Source organism: Sphaeramia orbicularis, chromosome 5, assembly GCF_902148855.1.
Source record: "Sphaeramia orbicularis chromosome 5, fSphaOr1.1, whole genome shotgun sequence".
In the NCBI taxonomy this organism is placed as follows: Eukaryota; Metazoa; Chordata; class Actinopteri; order Kurtiformes; family Apogonidae; genus Sphaeramia; species Sphaeramia orbicularis.
In genome coordinates, this window is record NC_043961.1 from 30,147,012 (window position 1) to 30,162,385 (window position 15,374).

Below are 15,374 nucleotides of genomic sequence, written 5' to 3' on the forward strand. Positions count from 1 at the left end.
ATCACTAATTTATGGTGAACCCAGACATTCAAAGAGGAGACTTTTTTTTTACTAAAATAATTTGTTTTTGATCATGAAATAGTTTGCTATAGTATGTTGCAAATAAACATTAATTTTAGATGACATTTAGGCTATATAATGTATATTATTATGGACGGAGGCAGAAAAGCCAGGTTGAGATTACGGCACAAAGTGAGAATTCTATTTTTCTTGGTCAGGATATGAACAGTAAATCCAGCTTGTATTTACATTGCTGCAAATTAATACTGAACAAACAATAACTCAAACTATGAATTATGAAAGAGCTGCAGCATCTGAAACCAACCACAATGAACATTTGAAAGCTAAACAGTACCACAGTGCTTCAGTTTCAGCTTCAGTTTGTCATGTCTTCTGTGTATTGTGTTTGTCTCTCTCAACTCACCATATATTTTTTATTAGTAAGTTTTATTTTTATTTCTATCAATTACTAGAAATTTCAGGTGACCCCATTTGAATTCCAGGTGACCCCATGTGGGGTCCTGAACCCAAGGTTGAGAAACACTGAGCTAAATAGTATGCAGATGAATACATTTCTTACTGCATTTTATTATTGTCTGCCAAAAATAATTAAAAATCAATGCATATAAATAACTGTTTAGTAGCACCTTTTGATGAACATAATCTCTTATGGTGATGGGTTAATAACTTTCTAGGGCCCCTGTCAGTCATGGGCCTTTAGAATCATCATCACTTTTCTCCCTCTTACAGCGCCCCCTGCTGGGATATGCATGTAAACTGTGAAACGGCTCCTTCAGGTTGGAATAAGGACAAAATACAGGTCCTCAGAGCTCCAGTCTACAGTTAGAAAACACACACAGGGGGTTAAAATAAACAAATAATCACTGTGACTTGGGGGTGTTGTTGTTGTGTCCACAGTCCTGCTCCTGTAGGGGGCAGTGTGGGTCTGATGCAGATCCACTGAGGAAGTCCTGCACAGCTCCTCCTCTTCCCTTCACTGTAAACTGGATGTAAACTTACTGAAAACCTGAGTCAGACAGCTGATCTGGGACAACACGGTGACAGCTCCTGCAGAGAGGACTCAGTGTGTGTCTGCTTCCAGCCCATAAAGCTCGGATCACCTCCTGTCTGCTTTTATTTGCACAGTTAAAGGTGAGTTGTATTTCCAGTGGAGGTAATTTCAGGTCATCTGCCCAACTAAGGGTGGAGGCTTCCTGGTTTCCTGGATCCCAAACCTATTACATTTACTAGTGCAATAATAAGTTGACTTGTTCTCATGGTAGGATCTAGTTGACTTAGAGGTTATTACCATGTACTTGCAGCACCGAGGGGTTTGTTTGTTTTGATGGACAGTCTGGATCAGCTGTTATAAGCAGGCATGTCTGAGCTTGTCCAGGCACAAACCCACATGACCAACATGGCAGGTGTCTGTGCAGGATCCCATCATGCCCCCTAAGAGACGTGCTGCTACTGCTGCTGCCTCTGCCAGTGTGGGTGGAAAAAAGGGCAAAAAGGAGACACCAAAGGCCAAGGATGCCTTCACTTCTGCAAAAGAAGCCCTCCTGGCTGCAGGGCCACAGCAGAAAGGCAAGAGGAAGGTGGATGAGCACGCCTCACTGGGAGGCTCTGGGGAGGTAGGAGAAGATGCTCTATGACACCAGTCACAGTAAGAGAACATAATCAGAATTGATGACAATGTAATGTGTAATAACACATGTTCTGTGGTGTGTTTTGCAGGTGTATGAGGACTACGACTGTATGCTCAATCAGACTAACATTGGTCATAACAATAACAAGTTTTACGTCATTCAAGTTCTAAAAGATGGAAATCAGTTCTATGCATGGAACAGATGGGGCAGAGTGGTACGTGTCATCACATAAGATCTCTGATAGACGGCCTAGGCTGCTTTCTTTTATTCTTTAACATCTTATTTATTAACCCTTTCATGCATACCGGTCACTTTAGTGGACAGCTATTCTACAGCTGTTCTCTTGTATGTTCATGGATTTTGTTATTTTACTTCCATATCAGCCAACACAGTGGACACTCATGCATCATCACATACACACTGACATTCATACCATTACTGTCACTTTGCTGTTGTTGACAGACCTGATCTGGAGTAACATGTTTGAGTGTAAAAATTTTCTAACTGTTATTAGACTGTAATTAATAGTTTTGTTTTTTTTTTCTTTTTTACAAAACAGTCTTTTTTTTTTTTTTTTGCATATTATCTCCATGAAGTGAGTAATGACAAGTATTAGAGTATGTTAAAATGTGAGAAAACATCAGATTAGCAGCACGACAAATGTTTTTATTTCATAGTTTTCACACAGTGTATCAGTAAATACATGTTTCTTTGCTTTAAAAATCAAATGCATGATGTCCAGCTGAGTGAACATTTTTTCAAGTCCATGAAAAATAGCTTCAAAAAAAAAATTTCAATCGCATTGTTTTTTTCATGCCTAAAGAGGAATAAAAGCACTCAGGAACAAAATCTTAAGGCTCTCATATTTCATGCATGAAAGGGTTAAAAGAATTGAACAGATTTCCTGTAAAGCTGTTCGGATAATGATATTTTACTCGACAACTACAGTATTCGCCTAATATTAATTATACGAATAATTATATGAATGAAACTTGCAGTTTTATTTTTTATGTTTTGGAAAATAAAATGCGCAGACTAGATTTGATATAAAAGATGATGATGATGATGATAATTACAGATGAATAACAGATTATGAGTTGGCTTCAGCTAAATATTGCCAGTCAGATCTTGAAATACAGAAGATGATGTGGAAATTGTGACTGAAATATGATATTTCTGTTAGCTTTCCTCAACTATATTAATGCAGTTTTAGTGCAGTTGAATGGGAAGGATTATCATTATCACAAGAAATATGGTAATTATGACCCAGTTTTCAGATTTAATGTTAGAAACAAAATGATCAATTAAAGAAGTTCTGAAGTGGCAGGAAATAGCTGAATTACTTTCATGTGTTATTTATTACTCATATATGATGTAAATGTATATCATTTTAGTAAAGCTGCTTATATACAATGGTGATGTTGCTTTGTAGCTTCAACAGTTCATGTATTTAATTTATGATCCACACCAAATTTCTTATTTCGTATTTCTTATTTTTTAAGGGAGAGGTCGGTCAGTCTAAACTCAGCCCCTTTCCTAACCCTGAGAGTGCTATCAAGGACTTTGAAAAAAAGTTTAAGGACAAGACAAAGAACAACTGGAGCGATAGGTTGAATTTTGTTTCTCACCCTGGGAAGTATACGCTCATAGAGGTGGATGGAGAACAGGACGCTGAGGTCAAGGTATTATAAATATACAGTATATAGAAATAAATATATGCTAAACACACCTCATCTGGTAAATCTTCTCAGAATGCTGTGATAAATACAATTGCCTTCATTGCAGGTGGACACAGTTGATGGCAAGACCGTCAAAGTGGGCAAAAACATCCTGCCTTGTACCCTGGACAACGCTACAAAGAGCCTCATTGAGCTCATTTTCAGCAACGACATGTTCAACGAGGCCATGGAATGTATGAACCTGGGTGAGTTGTTCTGAGTTCATCATCCACCTTTTATTCCAGAAGGTTCATAATGCCTGCAGCTTTGTGTGCATGTAGACCTGTTCTGTGACATGCCTGATGGGCGTGTACGTACTTGCATTTGCACTGAATGAGCAGAAGTGATCACACATTCTTTAGTAAATGTTCGGCTCAATTTTTAGTGGTGCTTAGATTCGTAGTAAGTGTGGAGATAACGTAAATAGTGGGGCAGATTGTGACTTGTGTAAATAATTGACCACTGAGACAGAGGGTAAAGTCGGCATTTACTCAGCATGCCCTCCTCTTATAACACTTAAAATGCCTTAATGTGATTTGTTCTTGTCTTTGTGGATTTTGTACAGACATCAAGAAAATGCCTTTGGGCAAGCTCAGTAAGATGCAGATTGCAAAAGGCTTTGAGGTGCTGGAGGAGATTGAAAGTGCCATGAACCAGAGAGGTGGAAAATCACGACTGGAAGAGTTGTCTTCCAAGTTCTTCACCACAATCCCACACAACTTTGGGCGAAACAGACCACCAACCATTGACAACAAAGAGATTGTAGAGCAGAAGAAGGAGATGCTGATGGTGAGCTGTTTCTATGTAATATGTATGATCAAATATATATATATATATATATATATATATATATATATATATATATATATATATATATATACACATACATACAAACTGTAAGCTCATCCTCTGCTCATCTGATGTATGAAGGTGCTGGCTGACATCGAGCTTGCCCAGACTCTGAAATCAGAGACTGAAAAGGCCCAGGAAGAGATGATCGAGACAGTTCCTCACCCTCTCGACCAGGACTATAGTTCTCTGAAATGCAAGCTCAGTCTAATGGACAAAGATACAGAAACATTCAAGGTACTGTGTCATAAGTATACTGTGAAGTACACAGCTGAACTAGTCTGGTCATGACCACAGTTATTAGAGTTAATGAAAAGTAACACTAATGCCCTGTCCACACTTAAGCAGATGTTTTTATAAATGGGTATTTTTCCCTTCCATTACAAAAATAAACTGAACATATCCACACAAACTGTTTCATAAAACATCTTTGTCATCATCAAACATCAGATGCTGGGACAAACCAGTGTTTCTGTTGGACTAAACACTGTGGGCACTGCAGACCTTCAGATACTATTGGATGCAGCAGTTTAGTTTTTTTTGTGTCACCACAGACTCATGTGTCTGTCTCCAAAATGTGTCTCTGCTGACCTCAGTCTACTGCAGATAATACATGAGTTAAACACTGATATAAGCTACAGTTAATGTATTACGAGCATACTCATTACACAAATCAACAACAAACATCTGTGTATTGGGGAGTGATGCTATTGTTTGCTCTGTTCATTTTCCCTGACCACGTGGATATGCATACATGAGTTTTTCAAAACTCTTCACCCTTGAAAGCATCTTAAAGTGATCTCAGTTTTGTGACATAAAATGCTTTGTACATGTGAGTGAGAGAAAAATACCCATTTTGCAAAATATCTGCATTAGTTTGGACAGGGCGTAAAACCTGCAGTCTAGAAATACTGTAGTTAACTGAATTGAATGAAAAAAGGACAATTTTATAAGAAACATACACCTAACAAAAACCACAACCAACAATACAAGAATTAAAAATAAAATTTATTTTCCACCAATAGTTGATAGTTCACAAGAATAAACTGACTTTGCACCTTTAGAAACAATTAACCTGTCTTTTTCAGCCTCCATAAATAATAATTGAGCGACTAAACCTCTAAATAAAAATAAAAACTAAGAAAAATCTTATGAAAAAATTTAATGATTCTTGTGACTGAGACATTGTCTTTTATACCACTATTAACCCATTTTTTCCACATTTGTAGATAATAGAGAAATACTTGAATGCGACTTCAAATGGCTATTGTAAACCCAAAATTATTGACGTTTGGGTGGTTGATCGAGAGACAGAGGTAGGAGATGTAACAAATCTTGCTAAATGTTATCCAAGACACCAATGTCCTGTCTAATCGGTGTGTTCTACACTTCAGGGACTGCGGTTTAGTGAGAATGATCATCTGGAAAACCGGCGTCTGCTGTGGCACGGTACAAATATAGCTGTGGTGGCAGCGATCCTGAAGAGTGGTCTGCGCATAATGCCTCATTCAGGAGGCCGTGTTGGTCGTGGTATTTATTTTGCATCTGAAAATGGAGTGTCTGCAGGTTATGGTGAGGCTTTACATCAGGATGATGATTTCAGATTATTGCTGCAGGCAAATCAGACATAATATTTTATATATTTCTTTTTGCAGTGCGCAAAAGTAAAAATACTGGAGTGATGTTTTTGAACGAGGTAGCTCTTGGCAAAGAGTATACAATCACCAAAGATAACAGCTCGTTGAAGAAGGCTCCTCAAGGCTTTGACTGTGTCGTAGCACGAGGAACTGTGGAACCAGGTACAGTGTTTAAGACATTTCATCAGAGAATAAACCCAAGTCTGTCTTTACCCCATCTTCAATGGGAATGTTGTGAAAATGTATCTAGATTTTAACCCTTAAAGATCTAGAGCTATTTTTATGCCAACGTACCAATGAAATTTTCTCTACATTTTACTTTTCCTAAGGGATTTATCATTATCATTATTATTAGGGACGGCCACAGCTCAGGAGGTAGAGTGGGTCGTCCAATAACTGAACGGCTGGCTGTTCGAATACCGCTCCTAGTCCCGCCCCTAGTCATGTGCCGTTGTGTCCTTGGGCAAAACACTTCATTCACCTTGAGTCCAGTGTCACTCACACTGGAGTATGAATGCATTATGAATGTTTGGTGGTGGTCGGGGGGGCCATTTGGCGTGAATTGGCAGCCATGCTTCTGTCAGCCTGCCCCAGGGCAGCTGTGGCTACAAAGGTAGTTTACCACCACCAGAGAGTGAATGAATAATGGATCAATAATGTAAAGCACTTTGGGTGCCTTGAAAAGCGCTATAGAAATCTAATCCATTATTATTAGGGACCGAGCCCTGACGGGGAGAGGCCCTCTCTCTCACACAGTGAGGGAGAGGGCCTTTGCCCGTCAGGGCAAAGGCCCTATTGTTATTCGTTCGTTTTTTATTATTCTCTCGCCACTTTAACCTGGAATTTGACCCCCTAAACATGCTCGAAAACTCACCAAATTTGGCACACACGTCAGGTCTGGCGAAAAATTTGATAAAATGTAAAAATTAACCAAAATGAGCTCTCTAACGCCCCCTAGAGTCACAAAAAAAGCCCTAGCGACCAGTAGGAATGTCGTAGAAATATGAAACAAACGCCAAAATTTTCGTCTCATCGAGCCTGACAAATCTTGCACTGACACTCATGACCTAACTCCAACAGGAAGTTCGCAATATGCGTTTAAAAAAAAAATGCGAAAATGCCAACTTCTAGTAGGAATGTCGTAGACTCACGAAACCAACGCCAAAACTTTCGTTTAATCTAGCCCAACAAATCACGCAGTGACACCTATAAGCTAGCTCCAACAGGAAGTTCGCAATTTGCATTTCAAAATAAAATTTCTAAAACTAACTCCGATCACACCGTTTGTCGTATCGCCTTCTAAATAGCGCCAGAAGATAGAGTGAACCCTTCTCAAAAAAGTGATCTCGCGCTTTTGTGATAAGTGTCTTAGTTTTATTTTTAGAAGCCCTGAAAGTTGCGAAGTCTGAAACTGAAAATTCAAATTGGATATTTCCCCCACATATTATATATTGTAGCGATCACAAATCATAGCAGAACAATCCTGTGAAAAAATTTTTGAGATACGATGTACGGTTTTCGAATTACAGCAATCTATGTGAGAAATGGTGACTGGTTGTACTACTCTTAACTGCATTGAGTCACATGTCTGATCTCTAGGAGCCATGTGAGGTGAACGTGCGCATGCACACACATGCTGACAGATGATTGGCTGAAATCTTGCTGCTCAAACAGTGCAGAGGCTGTTTTGGTTTGAAAGTCTAGAAACAACTCATCATAACTCTCATATTTCTGGGGTTACAGGAACAAATGATCCATCCAAATGTAGGAAAATCTCTTTTCTTTCCCAGACTGTTGACATTTGAATGTTAAAGTGTTTAGTTTTGGATCTGTGGGCCTCCAAACACAACAACTGCTGCTTTTTCCCTCCTTCCCTCCTGTGTTCCATTTGTCTCACTCACATGTTTGACTAACTCCACCTTCGTACACTCACTGCTGATTCACTTCTGACTTTGTTTCATCACATTAGAGATTCAAATGTTGCTCCAACCTTCCAGAAGTCTGACATGACAGAATTTTTCAGATAGGAGCTACTGTTCTGGACTGACGTCAGTTTGTCTGACAGGTGGTTTTTAGTTCATTTCTCTGAAACTCCAGTGTCTCCTCTAAGTCATTAGTGTTGATCAGGTGCACCTGCCATGTTTATGCTCCCATAGCAACCATGGAGAGTCCATAGCAACTGAGTGAGTGAGTGAGTGAGTGAGAGAGTGAGTGAGTGAGTGAGCGAGTTAGTGAGAGAGACTACTACTACTGCTATTGCTGATCCAACCTGGATAATATAAAAAACTGATTATAACTGTTTCTCTCTTTCATTTTCACACACACACACACACACACACACACACACACACACACACACACACATACACACACACACACACACACACACACACACACACACACACACACATACACACAGGAGAGTCCATAGCAACCATGTGTGTGACATTACTACTACTACTGCTATTTATACTAATACTACTACTGCTATTACAAAAACTACTACTCTATTACTACTAATACTACTACTATTACTACAACTACTGCTATTGTACTTCTATTACCACTGCTATTACTACTACTAGTATTACTGATCCAACTTGCATAAATAAAAAAAAATGATTATAACTGCTTCTCTCTGTCTCTCTCTCTCTCTCTCTCTCTCTTACACACACACACACACACACACACACACACACACACACACACACACACACACACACACAAACACAGACAGCAATGTCTTTCAAAATAAAAGCCTTATTATAAATGGGGAAAAAAACATAAATCTGCCAAAAAAAACAAGAATGAGGTGTGACCGCTAACGGGTTGTGGCATGGGAGGGGGAACCCGGCCAGAGCGCGAGGTCCCGACCAATGCTGCTTGCAGCTTTAATTATTATTATTATTGTTATTATTTTATCCTTTACATTTTTCAATGAATAACTAGAAGCACTCGGAGAGCGCAGACCTCCGCCAAGGCTGATCAGTGGCCCCCCCCCGTGGGCCCCCCCACCCCCAATCACCACCAAAATTTAATCATTTCTTCCTTATCCCATTTCCAACAAACCCTGAAAATTTCATCCAAATCTGTCCATAACTTTTTGAGTTATGTTGCACACTAACGATCAGTGGCCCCCCCTGTGGGCCCCCCCACCCCCGATCACCACCAAAATTTAATTATTTCTTCCTTATCCCATTTCCAACAAACCGTGAAAATTTCATCCAAATCTGTCCATAACTTTTTGAGTTATGTTGCACACTAACGGACAGACAAACAAACAAACAAACAGACAAACAAACAAACAAACCCTGGCAAAAACATAACCTCCTTGGCGGAGGTAACAAGTGTTTTCCTGTATTTAATTTACTGACTGTAGATGTTCAAAAACTCTTGATCAAATCAAATCAGAGAAAACTGAAAAAAAAGGACTTACTCAGAAAAATATGTAATTAAATGAACATGAAAACAAGTGTCAACAACCACTATCGTTTGTCAGACTACATGGGTTTTATTGGTGAAGATGCCAGTGTTTCCATGTTCATTATGGAGCCTCTGAACATCCACACGGGTCATTTCTGATGCTGCTGAAAGTCTGAGAAACTGTATTTTACCTGAATTATTTAAAGTATTGATGGAATTAGTTATGCAAAAGTTATTAAACACTTTACATCAGTACATGCCCGTTGGTTGCGAGTGGCTGTTTAGGTCTTTGAGGGTTAAAGGTTGGAACTAATGAGTTTTAATTGAATATAGTTTAATTAACCATCACTAACCTTGTCAGTCACTGATTTAAAGTGTGTGGAGTGAGCTGATGTGGTTCCCTCCTGTGTTTTCAGATCCCTCCAAGGACATCTTTATCACCCTGGAGGGGAAGCAGGTGGCAGTGCCTCAGGGTCCGCCCAAAAAACAACCCCAGTACTCAGACAGCTACTTCAGCAACAGTGAATATCTCATCTACAAAGAGAGCCAGTGCCGCCTGCGCTACGTGCTGGCACTCAACATGTAGTTTAAAGACAGATTTCCTCTCATTCTGTTTTTATAAGGGGCTTCCTACTAGACCTGTCGAGGGTGTTTTCTGAGGTTCTGATCCCTGTCTGTTAGAACTCTTTGACATACGAAAAGGAGGACTCAAATGCACGACTCCCAAAAACTGAAGGTTTTAACGAAAGTATTTTAATAATGAAAAATTGATTAACAAAAAGTGCTCTCAAGGAGGATATATCAAACTAAAAAACAATCTCTACGATGAACAAAAAACTCTTTCAGAAAAACTTGAAGCAACAACCTGACAGACATGGAAAACAACTGGTTGGCCACTTGACGTGAACACTATGAGAGAATTAGACGAACTGGCATAAGACAAAGGGGGACAGGACTGTTTATACATGAGGTAGGGGAACACAGGTGACAACAATCAGGGGTGGGGCTAACAATCACATTGGTGGGAAAACACACAAAGGGAGGAAGTCAGGGTCTGAAACAAGAGGGAAGAGATGTATACAAAATAAAACAGGAAGTGCAAGACAGGACAAAATGTGAAACTCTAACTTAACATAAAGTGACTAATCAAAAAAAGACAAAACACTGAAAACCAAAGATGAGACATGAAACACTAAACATTAACATGATTAACAAATTTGACGAGACACTGACTTTATTTTACTGTTATTGTGTGTATGTTGCTATCATGACCTCTTTAACGTGCCTTATATTTTAATGGCACCTTTTAAAACTTACTGCTTCACAAACGAGGGCTGACACAAAGAAATGAAAACAAAGTAACAAATTAAACCAGCAAAGGTCAAGATGAAAAAATATGAATGAAAGTAGTGCTTAAAATAATAAATTACTTCAAATCTTGACCGTGAATTGAAAGAGGAGAGGCGATTTTGCACTTTTTAGAATATTTATGAATGAAACAAATAAATAAAACAAAAAAAAAATCTTCATTTAGTTTTTCTATTAAGCATGAAAAATACAGCATCCTATAGCGTCTCTAACACTGGTGTATTGCATTTAATTCAGGTTGCCTTTCCTTGTTTACATATTGCACTAAGCACTGAAAGAAAATCACTTGGAAAGATGAAGGATCTTTTTAGGAGGAGGGAAATTTCCAAATGCCTTGTAATTACATAAAACTTTAATCTGAGTTTTGACACTAATTGGAGCAGAGGTGAAAGTGGTCTCCTGTGCACAGAAAAGTTTACAGGTTGGGAGTGTAAAAATGCAGTTTTGTGTATGACTTTCAAGTGTTGTTACCATGCTAATATATTTTGAACTTTGGAATGTGTAAGGAATGAAAGTCTTGGACATGTCTTGCTCTACAGGTCTTATAGCTAAATAACACATTCCACCATGTGGTGTCAGTAGAAAGCAACGTTCATGAAATGCAACAGCCTCAGTATTTTTGCACTTAAATAACTGACTATCTAATAAAATGAAATTTCCCTCCAACTTGTTCTTTTTTGGATATTGTACTTTCTGGTTTAGAGAGTAATAGTTTGCAACAGTCTTTATGAAGTACAGCTTAATGTTATTTGTTAAAAGCTGGATGTTCGTGTGCTGGTGATGCATGTGGAGAAAAGAAAAAGTACTGAAAGAAAAAGAAAAGGATTGTGAACAGTTAAAAGGTGAAGATTCAAATAAAGTGTTTCGACTGGTAGGAAAGATGGTTATAATGCTTCAGGTCCATGATTTTTAATTTATGGACCTGGAAATTTTTAATGTTTCCAAGGGAGGGAGGAGGAAAAATTAAAATATATGGTGTTTGTAAAAGCAGCTTTGTCAAAGAAATGTGGAAAACCGGTTTGGTCTGAACTTTTTCAGCTGAGACTGGACTCTGACGGTAATGTTTCACATCCTCATTTTTTACATTTGATGAATTTTTGTTATGGCTTTTACTGCAAAGAAAATCCACTGAAATAGTGGTGTATGAACGGTAAAAACATGAAGATCACTGTTTCTGGAAGTAGAGACTTGTCTTGCAAATACATAAAATCACAACAATTTCAAGTTCACATTAAATTCTGCATAATGTTTCTATTGTCTGGAGCATAACTGATACAAATATACCATATTATATATTCTAATGTTATTTAGAGGTTAAGATGTTATGTTATCAAATTATGTTATGAAAGTCTCCTCCAATAATAATAATCATCAATTTTCTAAGAAAAATTGACAGCAAAATAGGCTAAATCAACATATGTGAGACCATTTATCTTTGCATTACTGCAAATTTGTGTTGGTTATTTCATTCAGAATCTCAGAATAAATCCGAATTTATCTGTAAATAGTGCAGAGATGCTGCACTTTCCATAGGATTAACATTACCAACCACATTATGGAACCAGACTAGACGTCATTTCTCCTTTAAATTGGTGGAAATTAGGACCCAGAGAAGGCTGATCTTTGAAGGGGGACAGTGGAGTGTGTGTCTATGTGGAAAAAAAGGGGAAAAAAAACACAATCACACACAATACAATGTGTGACAGTCACTGCCATACACAGGACAGGACAGGAATGAGAGTGTTCCTGGAGGAGGGGTGAGGAGATGGAGGAAGAATTCATCTAAAAAAAAAATCTTCATGAAATAAGTTATCAACACTTCCTACGGGGATGAACACACAGGACATCTGGGATTTTTTTTTTTAATTTCAGCTGGAAAATCAGAAAATATAACTTTTTAAAAAAATATATGTATATAAAGCTTTAATTTCTTCGCACTTGTGGACCAAATAAAATATGTCGTGTTTTAAAAGTAGCTTTGTCAAAGAAACGTGGAGAACCAGTTAAGTCTCAACTGTCTCAACCTGGACTTGACTGTGACAGTGGATCATGGGTAGGTAATGTTTTATATCCTCTCCATTTAATGTTACAAACAATATTTATGTTAGACTTTACTCTTTCTGTTAGTGCTATTAATGTTATTAATGTATAGGGTAAATCACATTTAAGTCTGTATAAAGTCTACATAATCTACACCATTTAAAATATTACAAATATTTTATCTGAGGCAAAATGAAAAAAAAAAAAAGCATTTGTATAAATTGTCTGTAAAGAGCTTTTGTAGACAGAGCAGGTCAAAGCTGTGATTGCCTTCCAACTCTTCTTGTAGGAGTGCTTGGCATCGAGTGAAAAATGACACACATGAACTTCCTATGTGAACGAATCGACAGAATAGTTTTCCATATGCTCATCTCCAACCTACCTGTGTATCAGTTTTTGGTTACTCATTTAATTGGAATTTGCGGTGTGTGTTACTTGTTTTTCATTTGTGAAAATCTCTATGATGGAAAAATCCAAACCAAGACTACTGTGACCAGTTTATACCAGTAAAGCAGATCATTGCATATTGTTAACATATACGTCATTGTAGAGCTACGTAGTGGCTGATACTGGTCAGTTTACATAGTGATATATTTTAGCATTTAAAATATACAAGAAATGTAACAGATTCACAATGAACTTGAAACATTTGTTTTCTAAAACCTTTATGTTCCTTTTGTTTCCATCACAGAACATCCATATATGATGACATTCAAGATACACGTGTTGGAAGCAGAGAATGAATGATGGCAGGGACATCTGGTCCCATGGTTGCCCCTGTACCCAATCTCACAACAGCTTTATGGGAGCTCAATCCTACTGTTCCTGCTGAAGTGGGTGTCGTCACAAGCTCCCAGTCACAGATCAAAGATCTTTTTGGGTTGTTTTGCATGGTGACTCTTAACCTTATTGCATTGCTAGCCAACACTGGTGTGATGGTTGCCATTGCTCGTGCTCCTCACCTGAAGAGGTTTGCTTTTGTGTGTCACCTTTGCTCCGTGGACCTGCTATGTGCCATCCTCCTCATGCCCTTGGGTATCATATCCAGCTCACCATTCTTTGGTACTGTGGTCTTCACTGTCCTGGAGTGCCAGGTTTACATTTTTCTGAACGTTTTCCTCATCTGTTTATCCATTCTCACCATCACAGCCATCAGTGTAGAGCGTTACTTCTACATCGTACACCCAATGCGTTATGAAGTCAAGATGACCATCAACCTGGCTATTGGGGTAATGCTCCTAATTTGGGTTAAGTCACTGGCCTTGGCTTTGGTCACACTGTTTGGATGGCCAGCTTATGGAAATCACAGCTCAATTGCTGCAGCTCACTGTTCCCTCCATGCGAGCCACAGTCGTCTAAGAAGAGTATTTGCTGTGCTCTTCAGCATGGTTTGTTTCCTGGTTCCCGCAGTGGTTATCTTCACTGTTTACTGTGCTGTGTACAAGGTGGCTCGTTCTGCAGCGCTGCAACAAGTACCTGCTGTTCCAACATGGACAAATACAAGCCCTGCCAAGAACCGTTCAGACTCCATCAACAGCCAGACAACAATGATCAACACCAGTCGTACTCTGCCCCAAAGACTATCTCCAGAGCGAGCCTTCAGTGGAGGCAAAGCTGCCCTCACTTTAATATTCATTGTGGGCCAGTTCTTGATTTGTTGGTTGCCTTACTTCATCTTCCACCTACAAATGTCTCTGACTGACTCCATGCAGAGTCCCGGAGACTTGGAAGAAGCGGTCACTTGGCTTGCTTATTCCTCCTTTGCAGTTAATCCTTTCTTCTATGGCCTGTTGAACAGACAAATCAGAGAGGAGCTCATAAAGTTTCGTCGCTGCTGCCTGACTCAGCCTCTGGAGTTAGGAGCATCCAGTCACGAGGGATCGCTACAAGAAAACTTCCTCCAGTTCATCCAGCGAACCACCAGCACGACTGAAACCCGGTCCAGCTGTGCCACATCGAGTCCCAGAAACACACTAGACCAAGCAGTCAAGATCCCAGGACAAATCCCAGAAGAACACCCATAGACACTAACAGAAGTAACTGACCAGAGTTTACACACAGGCCATGCCAAACTTTATGTGCTTGAGGGACATTTGTCTTTTAGCTTCATATCTAAGCATTATGCCATTCAGGAAGGCTTTATTGCTTTACATCAAGGTGCTACAGCTGTAACAGAAAATACTGAAGTAATTAAAAATGTTACAATTGTCTTATTTATATGTGGTGTTTGTAGAGATGTGTATTTGTGAATGTGAGGTGTAACTAGGATAACAAGGACACGACTGGATGGATCTGTAAATGTGTATTCAGGAACAATTTGTATTGGATATGAATCTAAGTTGGTTTCACAATGTCAGTTTTTCAACTCCATAACAAGATAAATATATTTACATTTTATACAGAGACTGACATTCTTATAGAGTGCCACCCATTTGTTGTTGTTGGGTAACAGAGGTCTTGTGTAGCCAATAATAACTTGATAAAGAGCAGAGTGCGACTTCCTCATATCAATAAAAATCACCTCCCCAGTGGATGTGAGAGACAATACCTCTGAGTTTCTGTGTGCAATGGACACACTGATAGACGGTGAATGTCATCTGCCTCTGTCGTCATGGAAATTGAATGAGTGTGTGATTCACATAGCAACAAGGACCTTTCGGCTGGATGTACAGCACGCCTAGCTTTAGATG

The 15,374-nt window shown here is 38.9% G+C and overlaps 2 protein-coding genes across 3 annotated transcripts; both read left to right on the forward strand.

Moving 5' to 3' along the window:
* The first annotated feature begins 1,009 nt into the window (after nucleotides 1-1,009).
* LOC115420249 (protein mono-ADP-ribosyltransferase PARP3-like) lies at nucleotides 1,010-10,288 on the forward strand. 2 transcript variants are annotated; one of them, XM_030135530.1, is made up of 11 exons: nucleotides 1,010-1,152; nucleotides 1,323-1,634; nucleotides 1,738-1,863; nucleotides 3,152-3,331; nucleotides 3,435-3,573; nucleotides 3,933-4,156; nucleotides 4,298-4,453; nucleotides 5,446-5,532; nucleotides 5,611-5,788; nucleotides 5,872-6,015; nucleotides 9,693-10,288. In XM_030135530.1, the coding sequence occupies exons 2-11, from the start codon at nucleotides 1,446-1,448 to the stop codon at nucleotides 9,860-9,862; spliced, it is 1,593 nt and encodes a 530-aa protein (XP_029991390.1). In that variant the 5' UTR covers nucleotides 1,010-1,152; nucleotides 1,323-1,445; the 3' UTR covers nucleotides 9,863-10,288. The 2 variants fall into 2 exon arrangements, with proteins under 2 accessions (XP_029991390.1, XP_029991389.1); XM_030135529.1 differs by having other exon boundaries at nucleotides 1,437-1,634; nucleotides 9,693-10,287.
* Nucleotides 10,289-12,357: 2,069 nt separating this feature from the next.
* On the forward strand, nucleotides 12,358-15,030 carry gpr61l (G protein-coupled receptor 61-like). The gene is made up of 2 exons (XM_030135448.1): nucleotides 12,358-12,697; nucleotides 13,376-15,030. The coding sequence occupies exon 2, from the start codon at nucleotides 13,428-13,430 to the stop codon at nucleotides 14,706-14,708; it is 1,281 nt and encodes a 426-aa protein (XP_029991308.1). The 5' UTR covers nucleotides 12,358-12,697; nucleotides 13,376-13,427; the 3' UTR covers nucleotides 14,709-15,030.
* Nucleotides 15,031-15,374: the final 344 nt, after the last annotated feature.

What these genes read in the sequence shown, in the direction of transcription:
- LOC115420249 (XM_030135530.1), top strand. Translation starts at nt 1,446, where the DNA reads ATGCCCCCTAAGAGACGTGCTGCTACTGCTGCTGCCTCTGCCAGTGTG. An exon ending in AAGATACAGAAACATTCAAG is followed by an intron (nt 4,454 to 5,445) that starts GTACTGTGTCAT and finishes CCACATTTGTAG; the next exon opens with ATAATAGAGAAATACTTGAA. An exon ending in TGGAGTGTCTGCAGGTTATG is followed by an intron (nt 5,789 to 5,871) that starts GTGAGGCTTTAC and finishes TTCTTTTTGCAG; the next exon opens with TGCGCAAAAGTAAAAATACT.
- gpr61l (XM_030135448.1), top strand. Translation starts at nt 13,428, where the DNA reads ATGATGGCAGGGACATCTGGTCCCATGGTTGCCCCTGTACCCAATCTC.